Raw genomic sequence first — 18,287 nt, forward strand, 5'->3', positions numbered from 1 at the left:
CAAGAGAAAACCTCTGACCAGTTATTCAGAGTCAACAGCCTCATCTTTCTTACTTGCTCTGGTGTTTCCAGAATTGTTTTCTCTCTGCATGCCTCCCCCCGCCCAATTTTTGTTCTTTGCCAGAGAGGCTTACCATTCCCATTAATCTGGTGGGACAGACTGTCCCTGCAAATACACATTTGTGAGCTCCTGTATTTAATAGGAGGGAAACAATTTTGCATTTCCCTACCATCCTTTATACAAACATACTGAACTGATTAGGGCATTAAAACCCCTTAGACCTGTGGGCAGTTCTTCCCATTAGACACAGCTTCACCAGAACGGTTTGTAAGCAACTGTGTTGTGATTCTTTTTAACTAGCAAAGTGAGAATATTGATGACAGGCAAATAATGATAGAATTGATAGCACAGCAGGTTGCTCAGCTGTTTTCTGACATTTTATAATGATCATATAAAGGGTTGTAGAAATAGCTTTCAGTCTTCTGGATTCTGGACTAATGTTTGAAAACATAGACAGGCTAAAAATCCAAGGCAGGTTAAAATATTGCTGGATTTATAAGTTTACATTTTTTGAGTATTTAAAGTCATTTTACAGATTTCATAAGTTTATATGCATATCATTGCTGAGGTGATGTCTATGGCACTGAATTGTAATTCATGAAGATGGATGAGAACTACAGAAAAAAATATTTTCACAGTTCTCCATATCTACTATGATTAGCAAAGTCAAATGTTGTGTTTATTATGTGTTTGAAGGCAGTTCAAATCCATTAAAAAAAAAAAACACAAAGAAACAATTTGAAACACAGAACTTCTAAAACCTGAAACAACTGTTTGAAATACATCTACATGTATTTTGCTTCAGATTTCCATGTTTAGTATAGGAATATTATCAAATGCAGTCTTGAGTTTGACAGTGAATCAGTGTCTATTACGAATACTTATACAGCACAGCAGGTAATGAATGGGTGCTGCCTGCACTTGCTCTTAAACTCAATCCGTTTATCTGCTAAAGTGCACAAACACTCTTTTTGATTTAACAAACAGAAAAAGAACAATACTGCAAACCAGGCTGCTGTGCTTCCACACGAGGCAAACTAGGCTTCTGAGGCTTCCTCAAGATTGTTCTGACCATTACCTTTCTTTAAAGACTTACAAAATTCTTACACTTCCATTTGCAGGTGTCATTGTGAAATATGCAAGCAGTTTGTGGAAACAGCTATTGAGCAGATGTCCCTTTTAAAATCTATTAGCAGAAAAGGTTAAATCTTGCTTCTCTCTGTTTATGAATTGTAATACCACTAGAAACCTTATGTACTCTAACACTGTACTAGGGCAAAACATTACTGTATGCTGTCCTATAGGACATGTCAGCATAATGCTCTGAAGTATTTTGGGATATCCTCGTTAGTTCCTTATGTAACTGTACTACCTTGCTGTTTGAAATCATGTCTCAAGGCACACAGCAGGAGGCTTGCTGCAGCTGTGTCCTACTTCCTACTTCCTAATGTTGAGTTTGGGAGCACTAGAAAGCTTGTCCAAATACAAAGCAATGTCTTACAAGAGAAAAATGCATTTAAAAAGAAAAATAAGAAAAGAAATTGTACTCACCTGCTCACCAGCCTGGGATTCCCCTATGATGAATCGATCCCCTGGGCCATCAGCAGCTGTTAAGATGGACAATACAAATGGTAAAGGCTGAACCAAAACAAATGATGGCATTAGAAATTAAGAACAGGACAGGAGAACTAATGAATGATCTAAGATTCAGTTCTTCAGTGTCAGTATGACAAAGTTTATAGAAGTTTTGCAAACATTTTAGATTTAATATGCTTTTAAGTTATGTTTATTATTTTGAAAATTAAAAGTACCACAGAATTTTTAAAATAAAATTTCATAGTGATGTGGGATCAAGAAAAAGGGGATTAGGAGCAGTTACATTAGTAGCAAAGATTTAAGAGAGTTTATGATCTTACTTGTATGAAAATGTCCACTGTGAGGACATTTTTCTATGTCCTCACATAGAAATTTTATCTATGTGAAACTAACATGGGATAATCACATTTTTTGCCAGTGTATTATGTCCCCTATTGATGGTTCTAGACTCTATTTCTGTTTTTGAAGGAAAGTGTGGACAAGTGCAGTGGTTATAGACTACGTAGACTGGCATTTTCTGAAGGGCAATAGGGCTATAATAATACAATTTGGAATGCTGATTAGAAATCTGGATTCTGTTCCCGTTTTGTAATTTTAGGAAGTAATATTGAACTGGTTACCTTCTACCCTTTACTGAAGCCTTTTTGCAAATTAAAAGTCAACAAGAGATTGTTGATTTAACAAATTGAAAGTCTCCAGGATTTCCGATTTTGTCAAATCTGATTTTGTCAAATCTGTATTTTTACAGGGACGACAAAGGCACTGTTACTAACAAGGTCTAAGCTTCTGCCTGCCTCAAAGGCCATACTGTAAGTTGCATTAGTGCTATTTTCCTTGAAGGCTTCAGCACAAGAATCAAAAGATTATAAAAAAATCTTTATTTCCATTAAATATGAAAGAAGCTTCTAGTCCTCATCGTTGTAGAAAAAAATCTATTAAATACGAATAAGCATAACCTAAGAATGCAGAACACAACTAAAAAGAATCCAAAGTTGTCAGTTTAAAACACAAGAATCTCCAACTTGTGATTTTTAAGCATTTGATGCTGACAATACTGCTTTCTTTGTGAAGTGGTTCAGAGAAGTGGTTCATTTTAAAAATGAACTTTCACTCTTTTGTTTGATTTTTATCAAATTTATTAGCTTTTTCTTTGCTAAATATACAGAATTATATAAAACAGTATGACATCAAAACTTAACTACACTCTTTCCTAAATGAAACTTTTTTTTTTTTTAATGAAGATATTGCTCTGCCTATCTCAGATCTGTCTACATTTTGTCTTTTTTTTTTTTTTTTTTCCAGGCAATCAGAAAGAATCTCCAATTACTTTTCTTTGAATAAAGTATATAACACTTTATTCTGGAGAATAAATAATACTGGACAAGGTTTTGGGCAGACAAATTTATCTGACCAAAAGCTAACTCTTTATTATCTCTGTCTACGAGCTTTGTTTCTCATATCCTGAGATAACAAATCTGCAATAATGATAACACTGTTACTCTGTTTGAATCCACCATTAAAATTAGGGTCTTGTATGTTAGTTTTTACATAAGTTGTTGAGGATAGAGTCCATGACCATTCTGATCATTCTACATGTTTACTGAGATAATACTTTTGCATTCCCTTACCTTATAGTAATCAAATTGCAAGACAGCATTCTCTTGTTCCCAAGGCCCTTGTCAGTCAGCATGCTACTCAGAGCTCACCCTTGCATCTTTTCTCAGGATTATATTATCTGTGTTTCTCTGGCTACATCTGTACTCTTGCCACTATTACTGGTCATTTTGGACTGTCTGTCTCTCACACAAATAGATGACAGACAGCTGCAGTCAAACCTGTCTTGCAGACCTAGAATTTAATTTTTCTATCAAGTCCATGGGGAAGCTATTGGACTACATCCATTGCCTGGGCTTGCAGACAGTTTATTTAATGGACAGTTGCTTTCTATTGTTTCAGCTGCCAGTATCAAAAAAAAAAACCAACAAAACAAACACAAAAAACCACACTTTAATGCCCCCAAATGGAACTTGTTGTGTCCACATTTCAACATGGTGTTACAATGATTTGACTCCTACCACAAGGACATCACTACTAGTATAATGTTCAATCATATAGATTTTAATTTTTCTTCAGCTATCTGAAGTAAGTATTAATAGTTATACTTTACAAAGGAAAAAAAGTGACGCACAGAGAAGCAACGTGCTCAAAATCATTCTGCACCTAGTGGCAAAGCAGAGGATGGATTCAGGTCTCCTGGGAAACAGCTCCTTGCTTGCTCCTTAAAACCACACTACTCATTTACGTACAGCAACTGCAATATTTTTCAAGCACTAATGAGTTTTTCTTTTGAGATGTCTCCATAAGAGAACATTTTGACATGTATTTTTGAAAATTCTCTAATGCAATCATGAAACAATTCACAAATAGAAGGCTGGATCTGTGACAGTTCAGCAAAGCAACAGCTACAAAAGGAAATTCCTGATTAAATAAACAACAGAAATAGAAGAATCTGTCATTCAGAAACAGATGTTCTGCTACTCTCCTGAATACTTTGTATTTCCAAGAAACACACTAGCAACATGCGTAAATATCAGTGAGAACACATGGATGTACATTTGTTCATGTACATATGTACCCACTTAAGAGATCTGAATTCACCTTTGTCGTCTTCCTTAAGTCAGTTGCATTGTATGCAGCAATGACTCCATAAATGAACTGAATCAAATCTCAAGCAAAACAGCCATTGCTGGATTCAAAATACAAGTGCTGCTGAATGATAAAGCGAGGAAGTGAACTAACAACATGTTAAAAAGTAAAGTGGTTTTACAGACACTATACTGCATGCCTACAAAGTGAGTTTTTACCTCTGACAGCATAGCCATCTTTTACAGATGCTGGAAATGGTGGTAGATTATCTTTTGCATATACATCTTGAGCAAGGACTCGGCCCATTCCATCTATAAAGGAGAAAAGAGAAAAGACCATGCTCCATGTCATCAAAACCAGTGAAAGGGAAAACAAAGTGACAGCAGCGTGCTCTGATAGATGAAATGTATGTGTATGTGATATATCTCATGAACAGATCTCAGGTTCTTGATTTCTGTCAAAACCTTTACATAAATGAAAAAAGACTGGAGTCAGAAACTACCAATGAAAAATTTGTTCAGTAAGTCTGTTTTCCTGCTTATGGTGAAATTGTTAACAATAGATCTGAATGACAAGGATCCAAACACACAGGTAAAAGCTCTGATATGGGATCAGACAGAAAAAAAAAAATACTGTTTATTTGTCTCTTAAGGTATTTTTAAAAGTTCTTTCAAAAAGTGAATCCTACATGCAAAAGCCGAGAGGTAATGGAATGAGCCCAGAGGACACAACATAAACGGTAATCATGGACATGTTTCCATAAATTGATTAGCTTTGCCTAATTGCTGAGAACATTTCTGTTTAATGGAGGATGAGTGAACATAAGTGTCAGGATTATTTATGTAAATTTACGCTGTAATAGTTCTAAATATTTTAATAGCTGTTTCAAACACACTCTTTCCCTTCACTTAGCAACCGTGACTGATGAGCTGTAATTTGGCTCTGCCTCCCTGTAGAGACCAACATGAATTACTTCCCCTTTGGTCTAGCGTGCACTACTTGTTTGCATTTTGCCAGCAAGAACTTTTTTTTTTGTATGATGTGGGACTGAGTGGAAAGTATGTATCTTACCCCCTCATATGGTGGGAGGCTGATAAAGGGGATTTATTTTATTTGTGACAATATGGGGTAGGAAGGGTCAGAACTACTGAGACTGGCTTCATTCTGGTATGTCTAAGTAGAAGATCACAAAATCACAGAATGGCTGAGGTTGGAAGGGACTTCCGGAGATCATTTAGTCCTACACCCCTGCCATGCAGGATCACCTAGAGATGGGAAACCTCCTCTTGTAATAGAGGCCATTAGGATTGCTTTGTAGCACAGGAAAGCAGAATCCATCTGACAGTATGAAGGAATGAGATGATTCCCAGGTACCTCTGCAAGGTGAATTTGTGTAGATACACACTTCATAGGTTATCAGACATGCCAAAAAATGAGAGACAAGAAACAAGTGTGTTCTTGCTTTACAGACTGACAAGAAAATCTATGCCCTTTTGGATTTGCTGGGAAGGCAGAGGACCTGTCTTTGTACACCAAATGGATGAGTTTTGCCAAAAAATGCACCTACTTGATTTGAAAATGTTCAGCTCTACTGAAGTGGTATTATAATGGAGATTATATTTTACTTAACACAATGTGATTTAATAAGCAATTATTTATAATTATAATAATGAGAACATCGCTGCACTCAAATTCATAAATGTTAGCTATTCAGCCTGAAGCAAATATTTATGTTGAATTTTTGAAATAGGATTTACCATGAACATGATAGTAAAATTGGTTAAAACTAGAAAAGCACCTTTGTGATGGCTATTAAGGTGTCTGTGTGTCTGTGATACACAATAGTGAAGCTAACAGAAAGCTCACTGAAAAAGAGAATGCAGACAGACATTCAAATTATAGCACAGAAATTCCAGCTTTCAAAGGCTTAGTGAAAACAACCTCTGTTCATAGACACACAAAATCTTGTACAAAAGTGATGATTCTAATTTTAGTAGGCATGTTGTGTCTTCATTTTACTTCTTGTCTGCATGCAAAATCACACCAATTAGAGCAAAGTTGAACAGTATGTTCCTGGCATTCTGCCATGCAATATTTGAAGTGAATAAATGGTCAGGCTGTAGTGGGAGTGAATGTCATTAAGGAGAGAAAAATATAAGAACTATTTGCCAGAGCCTTGGGCATTTAAAATGGAGCTAGTCAGAGCAGATAAAGGACAATCTGAAGTATTCCTTACTCTCCTTTACTTGAACAATTATTTGACTTTATTTTGATTAATTGTAATTCAAAAAACATATTCTGAAATATTTTAACACCATCAAGCTGTGCAATGAGATGCCTATAGCTTTCTGATTGTAACACAGAATGAAGAATTACATGAAACTACTTTTTTGAATTTGGTTACTACCTTTTTTAAAGCTCAGTTGGTGAAAATGCTAAGTTCCATGAAGAACTTTGATTTCTCAGGCTACTGGTACTCAGATACAGTAGTGAGACAACAGGTATTGTACTAAAGGTGATAGATCTGTTTCCACTTCATAGTGTCCTGCTATGTCTTCAGTGTGATATGAAAAGGCAATGCTATCAAAACAATTGGCAAGTTCAGAATAAATAAACAGCAGAAAAGCATGCCCAAGCTCTACAGGTTACAGGGCTCTTGGACTAGATCAGAAAAAATGCTCTGTTCTGAGGCTTAAAGCCTCAGGCGTATGGATTGGTCTCTGCTTTGTACTTTTAGTATCAATTAAACTTTTGTCTTTTCTTAGCTACAGAAGAACAATCATTATCATGCTGTCTTAAGTAACTGCATCTAGCTGGAATAAAAGGCTAATTGGAGGCTTCATATCAGATATGGGTAACGGCAGGTGGAAAAAAGCTTGAGATGACGTTGGTTTATGGCGCTTGTGTAAAATGCCTTAGGACTGTCAATTTTTATTTATTTATTTTTTTTTTATATGGGAATGATCTATCCAGGCACTGACCAATATATTTACCAATGTGAAAGCCAAGTTTCAAAAGGTAACTTTACTCATCCTCCCCTTTATGTTATGAGAGAACAGATTTGAGATCTCACCAGGAATTTTATATCTGTAGATTACAAGAATTAAATTTCTAGTATCAAAAAGTTGTGTCCTCTAGGATTTCTCCTAAAGGAAGCTAAATAACTGTAAACTTGTTGAAAAATAATTTGTAAGTCATGGTTTTGTGCTACAGTGCAAAGATAGAAAGTAATATATATTTGTTAATATTTGGTATATATTTTAATACATGTAGGTATAATTATGTGAATATTAAAACAAGTACATATCTCTACAGCAGTTTCAGACTTAAAATTAGCCTGAATTTTATGTCTATAATCAGGTAACACGAAAAGTATAGTGGAGTATCTACTAAGAAATTATAAAGTGTACTAGAATGCCTTCTCTTACCTTGACAGCATATTCCCATGTCATAGAATAAAAACAGAAACAATCAAATTGTCTTTGACAAATAAGAATATATCAAACTCTATACAGAATACAAACACCTAGACAAGACCAATTACTTCCATTCTTTCTCTGTAAGGACGTTTTGAAGGCCATGTGGTCTGGACAGCATCACTCTGTTATTTGTATGGTAACATTATCAGTATAAACACAAAATTGTTACTTAGCCCTTTTTAAAAAATATGTATTAAAATAAATTAAATTGTGAAAACCTGTCCAAAGCATGTTGTGGCAGGCCATGACATATGTTGTGATTTTGTCTAATTTTACCATAGTTCTAATGAAGAGGTTTACAAATCAGATATATGAAAAGGCTGCTACCTACTGCTGATACAAATATGACTGCATAAGACTGGTGTTTACATATAAATAAATAGCGATGCTATTGTTATATATATATCAATGTATATGTACCATGTGAGGATTATGCTAATTTTTTCTGTCTACCTAGAAGAATACTTCTAGCCACATTTTATTAACTTCCATGGGCAATATAGCTCCTGTCCACAAATACAAGAACAACATAAAAGAAACATAAAGATTGTGAGATGGAGAAAATGAAAAGAAAGATAAGAAGACAAGACAATAAAACAAGTCAATATTTACAGAATCAAGGACAAGAAAAAAAAAAAAAGAGAGAGAAAATAACAGGTTATGAAACCTTGTTTTTCCCTACATTCAATACCACCCTTATGTCTTTGCTTAGTTTTGCAGCACAAGTTTTAAAATCAAAAAACTCTTTTAATGTAAAAAAGAATAGTAATGCCACCACCACAGTTTTAGCATTATAAGAGCATTATATACTATTATCCTAGTAGGTTAAGAGTCATTATGATTTATATGTAACACATGACTTTTCATACATACACTTCTTAAGTGAATGTACTCAACATTGTGGTTCATTATGATGTCCACAAAGCACTGTCTTAGCAAAGACACTTAAATCTCATGGTAAAAAGTCAGTGGCAGTTGGGCTTGTAGATGACTAACTCTCTTTTACTGAAGTCTTAGGCTCCAAAGACTTTTTGAATTCCCTCTATATGTTTATACAATGATCAACCTACATCATCAGTGAAGAAGATTCCTGGATTGCAAGTAATGAATGCATATTCTTAAACATTAAGAAAGTCAGCATACTTTGCAGTACATGTTACCACAATAAAGAAGTAGTGTGAACAACAGCTTTATAGTACAATAGCACTATTCCTTACTTCCATTACACACTATGCAAGTAATCTTTAAGAAGAAACTCAAGACAAATCAGAAAGAAATGAGGATCCAAATGATAACAAGAATGAAAGGCGTAGTGTGCAAGGCATTAAAATTTTGAATCTTACCTATATTCACAGTCATCTTCCAGAAGAAATTTGTAAACCATGCCAACACTTGTCAGCTAAAATCGACCTCAAGATCAAGCCTGTCCACAGTCCACATTTCTCTGCTACAAGCAGAGCTTCAAGCATGCCTGGAGTTGGTCTTCCCAAGTGCATAGTAGAGAATGTGCACACATGGTAGTGGGGTCAAATCTAAGTATGCTCATGTCCAGACTACTGACAACTATCCAAAATGGTCAGATAGCTATGCTCAGGCATTCTGCATTCTAATCTGCATACTGCTATGAAAGTGCAGGGTGTAATATGCATATTCCTTGCTGGCCCAGTTTTGGTGCTATTCTGAATGCAGAATATGTGGTAACTTCTCAGAGATCTGTTTCTTGCTACCAAGGATGCACACCTTACTGAATCAGTATGTCAGTATGAAGGCATCTCAGAGGTTTGTGGCAGCACAAAGATTTGGTGCTGTATGTAATTTGGTGCTGCATGTAATCTCTGAACTTTCAAGACAGAAGACAGAATATCCAACTCAGAAACAACTCTCCATTACCTGGAATCTGCTGATATGCTGAACATTTTGGCTCCTGAGGCGTGTGGTTTTGTTCATCACCTCATCTTTTTGTTCATCACCTCACCTTTGGAAAATCTGGAAGAATCTCTGAAGGAGGTTTCCCTGTCCCTGCCAACATCAGATGTTTTTGTATTTCAAGACTTAATCATTAATCTCAGACTGGAAAGGGGGTTAAGTAACTCTCCTACAGTGAGAGAACAAAGTGAGTCATCACAGTACAACTTGGAGCCAGTTGATATCTACAGAAGTCCATTGTTAAATCAACCACTGAGGCAAATTGTGGTTTCTTGGCTTTAGCTTTGTTGCATATGACAGAGACTATGAGAAAATGTATTTACAGATTTCATTAGAATTCCATTACAGATTCCTTCAAGGAGCAGCACCGAGCTCAATCCACATTGTCCTGACTGAAAGGAGAATTCTACTCTGCTTATTGGCATTTCCTAAAGGAGTTTCTCCCAGAAGTCACTCTTAGACCTCTTGCAACAATTATTAAAAGGGCAAGCACTTAAGAAGGCTGTAAAAAATAGAAATAATCACTGTACCACTCACAAAGAATCCAACTATATGTAAAGTACCTCTGTAATTAATGATTTCTGTTCCGAGTACTGGGGTCATTTCCAGAACAGTGATGAAGGCCTTGTCCATAGACGTCAATGGGAATGGAGACATGCGGTGTCTTCTTGCTACCTTGGTAATGTCAACAGCACTGTGACCTGCAAAGAGAGCACCAAGTTTATGTATGCTGCTATGCATAGATGTTAACAGTGATGTTCATTTAAACCGGTTTGCTGAAATACATCCAGCACTGAGATAAATTAATTTATTTACTTATCACTATTGAGCATTTATGACAGACACTGGTAGGGTATTTTATTCAACTAGAATCAAAAGGGAGACTTAAAACAAAATGCAATTTACAGTGAAAAACTTCACAAAATCGTATATCCTTGCTGGCCATGAAACATGCACCAGAAGTCCTGATGAGCATAAAAGTATCAGTTAATCAGAAAGAGAAACCTTTCAAAGGTGATACAGTATTTAACACTTCGGATGGTTATCTGAAGTTAACTCAGGTCTGTGAGCTGGCCTACTGCTCAGGACATTCACTCACTCATTCTGTTCTTCCACAGCCTTCTTGTGGGTAGCTGTAATTTGAATCAGCCCCTGGACCTGCTGAGTTCCATTATGTGTTCTTTCTCTCCCTTTCCCATTCAAAATCTACAATAATATCCTTGAAGAGAACATTAATATGCTGCAGCTTTGACTCTAATGATATGCAGAAGATTCTGCATATCCCATCTTAAACACAGATCACACCTCTTCTCTAGCTATGGCTAAACCTGGGTGAAATAAGCAACTGTATCAGATACAAATGGTGAAAATTAACGGAGAAGAGGCATGAGTGTTGTCAGCACATAAAGGCTGGTACTTTGAAGCAGCTGTTGTCGTTCCATCTTCTGGAAAGAAGGATTTACAATATAATAACTTTACAACACTGGCAACCTAGAAATCTACAAGGACTCTACTGACTTGGCACAGATTATTACTACTAGTTACTTATGTATTATTATGCTCCACAAATGCATCTCAGTATGCTACATGATGCACACAGACAAAACATAAAAATGGACCCTGTTCCAGTCAGTTTGCAGCATAAGATTAAGATGGGAGTAAAAGGAGGACATGTTTCTCTTGCTGAGAAAGAGTAAACAAGAAGACAACAAGCTTTGAAGGATTTTGAAAATGAAAATAAACAATGGAAGAGATAGAACTATTGCAGTAATGCATATACAACAGTAAAAGATACAAGCCAAAGATTAAGAAAATTACAAGAAGCTATTTGTGAGAGCCACAGGGGATGATCTAGAAATACAACAGGTATATGCATTGACAGGAAAAGCTTTATCAAGATATGCAAGAAGAATCTACAAGAAATATGCATAGTCTGTCTGCAATGAAATAGAGCAATGAAGATAAAGCCCAGGTGACATCAATCAATGTGGAGTGTTAAGGGGGACTGTGGCTGGTTCATAGCGATCAATAAAACTTACTGGGGGATCTCTACTAGGGATCTCTAGGATTCAATGTCAGAGATGAGACATGTAAAACAGGACAACACTATAGAGTAGAGGGATTTCAGCATACAGACTAGTTGATTTTGTGTTTGACAGGTCAGAGGGTCTAAAGGGAAGGGATAAAAAACGGGACTAAGGACATGGCTCTATAGGCCTGCAGAATAAATCCAGAGATTTCCGGAAAAAAAGATGAGAAGTCCATGGAAAAAAATCTCTAAAATATCACCAGCAGTTGGCCACCTTCCCAATCCAGACAACATAAGCAACAAAACAACATTAAAGCATCATGAGATATCATGCCTGGCTACATGCAAAAGACATTCCCACCAGTTTCCTGACAGTAATGAGGCCTGTCTGCAACTCTAAGAGACATTCAATATATCCTAATTTATGGATGATAATGATTGATTTCACTTGGCTTTTTCCAGTTCAAACTCAGCATGCTCCTATTATCTGGAAGTTGTCTGTCTGCCATTTTTCAGTCCCGTTGAGTTCCTTAATTGACAACTTTTATCTCATGTCCTTCTGTGAGCCTTTTGATCATCTTTAATATCTCCCCGTTTTTTTCCCTACTCACTTGCTTTCAACTCATTTCCATCTAGCACTATCCTATTTAGTGCTATAGGCAATTCATAATTATATTTCTAAAACAACATAAATTATAGTAAGATAGCATTAACAAATTATACAAAGCATCATTTTTAATGAGACAATTTTGCTTTGCAGTAGCTTCTTCAGTATCCCATTTGCCTTCACATTCAAAAAACCCACCCGGATGATTACTTTAAACGTAGGCTTTTATAAAACAATCATGCAATCTAATTTTTTCCTTCAGATGATAAGGTTGCTGAATCAGTAATATCTTACTATACAAAAATTCTTTCAGCACTGACACATGCTTGTTTAAATACGCTATGTGGTAGACTTCAGTAATTCATTTTTTGCCATTGACACGGTAACCATCTTTAAAAGGAAGAAGTGGAGATAAATAAAACTGCCGACTTAATTCCAGTTCCAAGAAAGTTTCTAGAAGAAATTATTGAAACCATCTCTTTGTAAATATTTAAAAGATAACATGAAGATAAACGCAGGCACTGTGAATTTGTGAAGCACAAATAACTTCTAATTGATTTAATTCCTTTCTTTAACATAGTAGTTGTCATACCGAGGAAGAAAGACACAGTTGATGAGATGTATTTTAACTATATTTAGACTTTTCACACTCTTAAAGATGATTTTCTGGTGCACAAACTAGGCAGAAATGATTCTAATTAAACTATTGCAAGATGCAAGTGTAACGTATGTAATGTAATGGAAAAACTGCATTCCTGGATTCAGCAGCAATCTTACATTTTCCATTCTTAGGAGTGTATTTTGTTAGAAACCTCATAAAAAAACAAGAAAAATACAAAGAAAGCATTTTTGAGGCAGACGGAGAACCCATGTCCTGTTTCCCCAACCTTTGTCTGCATATGCACTACTGAAAGAAACCCTGCTTAGTGGCAATGTAATTCCTGCAGGTCCAGCAGATTTCATATAAAATGTGCTAAAACCTTTTTTCTGTCTGTATAAAGTAAGATATTATTTTCTTAAAAGGAGAAGTTGGAAAAATGAAGGAAGATGATAGAGAAAAACATGTACAGCAGTTAAAGCTGGGAAATCGTGCGACAGCAAAGAACCTTTACACTACAGCCATTTGGTGCTGGTTGCTGCACCACTATCTCAGAAGCTTTATCTGCAGCAGTAAGCAGGAAAATAAACTGCATAATCAAAATAGAAAAATATATTTATATACAACTTTACAAGTATAATGCCTGGAACTCCTGCTTTTTCTACAGCCCTTCATATCCTGGGTACTGAAAATACACTTGGGAATCTTCTGCCTTTTTCTGCCATTGTAAGGCACACTGGTTAATAATTCTTCAATGAGAACTGTGCTAGTAGTTTCAGTATCATCAATTCTCTGATGATAGGCAAATCAAAACAGAAACCAAACTCCTTTCCTATTGTTCTGCTGTAGTGCCTACAGGATTAAAAACTTATGTTTCTCAAGTTAAGAGTGAAATACCTATTACTAAAACAACATGGAAAGAAAAAAAAGGCAACTGTCAGTTAATATGTGAACAGTATAAGCTATTTATATTTTTACTTTCTCTTTGGACTGAAATTCATTGTCTTAAGTTATTACATTTCTTCTGCAAACTCACGTGCATCCCAGCTGACTATAATTTGCTGTCATGTAGGCAGTGTTAGTTTCACAATAGAGCTACGAAGTTTCAGTACTCACTTGCTCTGAGGATGTTCTCCTTGCTGCTGCACCTAGACTGGACCTGCAGAGAGAGCACAGAGTCTATGAGCTACAGAAGTTAACAAGAATGCAAAATACAGAGATATAATGGGCAAGCTCCTGGGATCTAAGACAGAGGCTCTACATATTTTCAGCAACATTCTTCCTTACTCTACGTGCAATAAATATGTTTAAGCAGACGGGTACTAGCTGATGGACAGAATCTGATATAAGCAATTTAACACCTCTCCCCCCCAATAAAAAAACAAAATGACCTAAGGACAGATTAATAGAGTAAACTCAAAGAACACAGTGGTTAAAATTATGTGTTAAGCTCCATCTTAAGTTTATTTTAACAAAAAAATCCACATTTTCTTATACAATTGTAATTACAGTAACTCTGAATCTAGGTCCTCTGTTTTATGCTTAGACAAAATACTAACATAACTGTGTTATGACGTGTCTTAAAATTCCATTACTGATATTTTCGGGTATGATATAGAAAGATTTAAAAAATGGTTAACATAGATTATACTGATTCTGAAGATATTTAATAAGCTTCAAATTGCATAGGCAACTCACAATTGTATAAACAGCTTCTGCCAGGAGCCAGATAAACTTACTTAATTGTTTCTGTTTGGTTAAAAGAAATGTTGTATTCAGAATGATTTTCACAGTGCAATTCTACTTTAAAAAGTAACTGTGTGAGAATGACTACTGGTTTCTCAATAAATCCTCTTCCTAGATGCTTAGTTGCCACTGTGCTATTCCAGATATATTGGTCTGACTCCAGTGAAATGGGAGGATTCACAATGGTCTAATGTTCTAGTAATGCAGGATATTTCAAGTTCCATCCAGTTACCATGCAGATTGGAAAAACTGGTTTTGAGGAGTATCAGTCCTGTAAACACAACACATTTTGAACTTTATCTCTACAGAAGCATCAGCTCTTGTTATTTCTTCTCAGGTTTGGAAAGACACCATGTTATATAGTAAGACTGAACTTGCAAGTTTTTAGACCAAGTAATCTGAACAGCAGTCTGTCTTACGACAGGTCAGCTGTCTAAACTGGTAACACTTGAATACAAAGCTCTTCATGTGGACAAACCCCCAGCTGTATACGAGCTAAAGTAAACTTCACAAGACAAACATCTAAGAGAGTATGAACTGAATCCTTCCCTTTTTTACTTTAGTGACAGATGCATTGATAAATTTCAGTGAGGAATAATAATGTAAAACCATGTACAAAAAGTCAAAGAAGTGGAATAGCACAGATGACACTGAGGGTGTAATTTCCCTTGCAGAACATTTGTCTTTGCTGAAAAAAAAAACAAAGGAATTAATCCAGATTATTTTTCAGAACAATTTGATTTGGAATTACAGAAAACTTGTTTAGAAAGTGAATATGTATGGTCTGACATTTAATGAAGAATGATACACACTGAACCCCAGAAGGCTGTCTTCATAAAGGAACAACCATTTAAGACTGAAGACAGCTGTGCCCACTTCTAAACCTCTTTCTTCTGTTCCACAGCAGCTTGCCCCAAATGTATATTCACATAAAAATTGGATTCTACAGCGCAACACAGTCTACTTATTGTAATGGAATAACTTATGGAAAGTAATGTTGCAACTTAGAGTGGATTATGGTGTCCTTTCCTGAAAAAAAAACTGTTGTTTAAAAAAAAAAAAGAAAAGAAAAAACAAACAAACAAAAAACCAACCAAAACCAAAACCTCCCTCCTTCCCACCAAAAATACTACACAAGAAAACTGCAAACAAAATATTAATGATGCCCAAATTTGGCCCAGAGTTGTTTTACCAGATTTTAAAGGCATGACATGTACACTCTTTCGGAGAAGTAAATATTTATCTGTAATTTACCAGAGGACAATTCTGGACCAAAAGGATGGTGTAATGATAGGATAGAAAGCACAAAAGAGAGAGGCATGGACTGAGAGAATTAGAGAAGCAGGATGGGACGTGGCAAGCCAACAGACAGTGTATGCAAAAGGAGACATGGGCCTATATGTGTAAGACTACTGTTTAAAATGGAAGAGGCTCTCTTATTTCTCACTGCAAACCATATGAAAAGAGAAAACGAGGAATGTGCCTGCTGCAAAATAACCAAGCAATTCAGCAAACTGTGGAATGAAACTCAGTGAGATAACATAGTCCTAAAGAAAAAAAGGCATAAAAACAAAAATACAAAACACAAACATTTGAAACAATCTACCAAAATAAACTAAGTAAAATATGTGATCCAAAGGACACAGATAAAAGCTACTAGAGAAGGAGGAAAAATGTTAGCAGACAAAGACAGTGCTAAAGAAGTAAAATGGAAGTCAAGAGAGAGTCTTCAACAAAGTGGAGGAACAGAAGGAGCCCAAACCCATAGCGCAAAGCAATGTTTGCGAATGGAAAACAGCTCCTTTGAGCAGTAATAGTTACTCTCGAGTTGTAGCCTCTATTCCTCCTCAGTTCATCTTTAAGCCCTTCCAACCTATAGTGGAGCTAGTGTATGGACAAAAACAAGAGATTTATAATGAACAGAGCAGCTGAGATTTGCAAATCAAATCTTCTAATATAAAATACGTGCTGACAAAGTTTTGCTCTTACAGTGTCCAAATGACAATGGTAACAAAAGACAGCTGGCTTCACACAAAGCCTCCTACAGGTCATATTTTAATTCTGTGCACACAGAGGACTTCAGTGACAAATTTAAATTTACTTTTTGATTTATTATAACCAGCCTAAAGTTTACATTTTATCACTCACCTGATGGGCAACATATGCAGTATGAGAAATAATTTGCTTCCCACAGATTTTAAAAGCAGCTGTGGAAGAGGAATCCATGATAATAAAATAAAAGGCTTGACCAGCTAGACTTGATTGTTTCCCAACCTATGCTCACAGCTGCAGAATACAAACCATATTTTAACATAACTGACATCATAATTCATTATTATGTAATACCTGTTGCTTAATATGAATTGCACATTGATATCCTAAATGCTATTTTTAAACATAACTGCTGTAAAATACCATTTTGATTAAAACCCGCCAGTTTTCTAACACAGTTTTAGCTGCAATGGAGCGTTGTATCAATGGGGTTATATGCTTTAAAGTGCCTTTTATCATACTCATTATTTGTATGTTTTACTACTTTGTTATTTGTGACATTTACAAAAAAAACCTATATTCTTTTCACATCTACTGCAAAGTAAAGATTCAATATCATATTGCACATAGTACCATGAATGATGGGGGCAAGTGATCAGTAATACTATTATTTAGTATAATTCTTTTCATTCACAGGCAGTTACAAAGATAACACACTGTGGCTGTCTCTCCTTACACAGGGAAAGTGTAGTTTTATTGTTTCTCCATTCTGCAAACCCTTGGCTCACAATGTATCATGGCAGAAGATAGAGTGGGGCTATCATCCAGTAGCATTCCCCTGTGTAGTTCAGGCAGAATGTAACGAAACCCAAAACATTCAATTCACATTACTCTTTCTTTGTTGTTGTTGTCTTTTTTAAAGCAAATTGGATTTTATGTTCTTTAAGATATAATTTCATCATGCTAGAATGCAGAATAAGCCTTCTCCCACAGGCTGAAGCATTAAATAGAATGTGAAATAAAGTACTCCAAAATAAATTAAGGGAATGGTAAAATAAAGAAACCTACGGACAATTTCTATCTATCAAACATGATTGGTCTGAAAAATGAAATCAATGACTACACTAAATTGGATTTATTTAAGTCTAAATGGTGTGCTTTGCTGCAAATAAAAATCAGTCCACCAAAAAAAATAATAGAAAAAGACACAAAGAAAAGTTCACGCTAGAAGTGAAAAATTAATGTGAAAAAAAAAAAAGAAAAAAGAAAATTGAAAAAACCCTTTAACGCTTTACCATGATTATTAGGAACGGTTAGAGAAATTACTTACCTTTTTTAAGTCATAACAAGATTAGCACAGAGTATTAAGTCAGCTCTTCATTATGGGAGGTACATACAATTAGAAGCCGTTGGTTATAATAAATTGCAAACAATGATGAAGAGTTTCCAGCCCAATATGAAAAGCTAACTCTTATGGGAGTACATTTCAACTTAGTTTTACAGCATGAAGAACAATTCAGAACAATGACATTAAAACATGATCTATCACCAACAAAAAGAGCCCATTTTTTGATATACAGAAACTGTAGGAGGCTAACCCATAATCAT

The 18,287-nt window shown here is 35.6% G+C and overlaps 1 protein-coding gene across 13 annotated transcripts in view; it reads right to left on the reverse strand.

Moving 5' to 3' along the window:
• GPHN (gephyrin) overlaps positions 1–18,287 on the reverse strand; it is a 281,858-nt gene that overhangs the window by 35,433 nt on the left and 228,138 nt on the right. For all 13 annotated transcript variants that reach the window (XM_082761973.1, XM_082761966.1, XM_082761976.1 and 10 more), the window contains 4 exons: positions 14,058–14,100; positions 10,271–10,408; positions 4,521–4,613; positions 1,612–1,667 (listed from right to left, as the gene is read on the reverse strand). In XM_082761973.1, the coding sequence (XP_082618099.1) occupies positions 1,612–1,667; positions 4,521–4,613; positions 10,271–10,408; positions 14,058–14,100 (330 nt within the window). The remainder of the gene's footprint in view (positions 1–1,611; positions 1,668–4,520; positions 4,614–10,270; positions 10,409–14,057; positions 14,101–18,287) is intronic.

Source organism: Aythya marila (genome assembly GCF_965140915.1).
Source record: "Aythya marila genome assembly, chromosome: 5".
NCBI lineage: Eukaryota > Metazoa > Chordata > Aves > Anseriformes > Anatidae > Aythya > Aythya marila.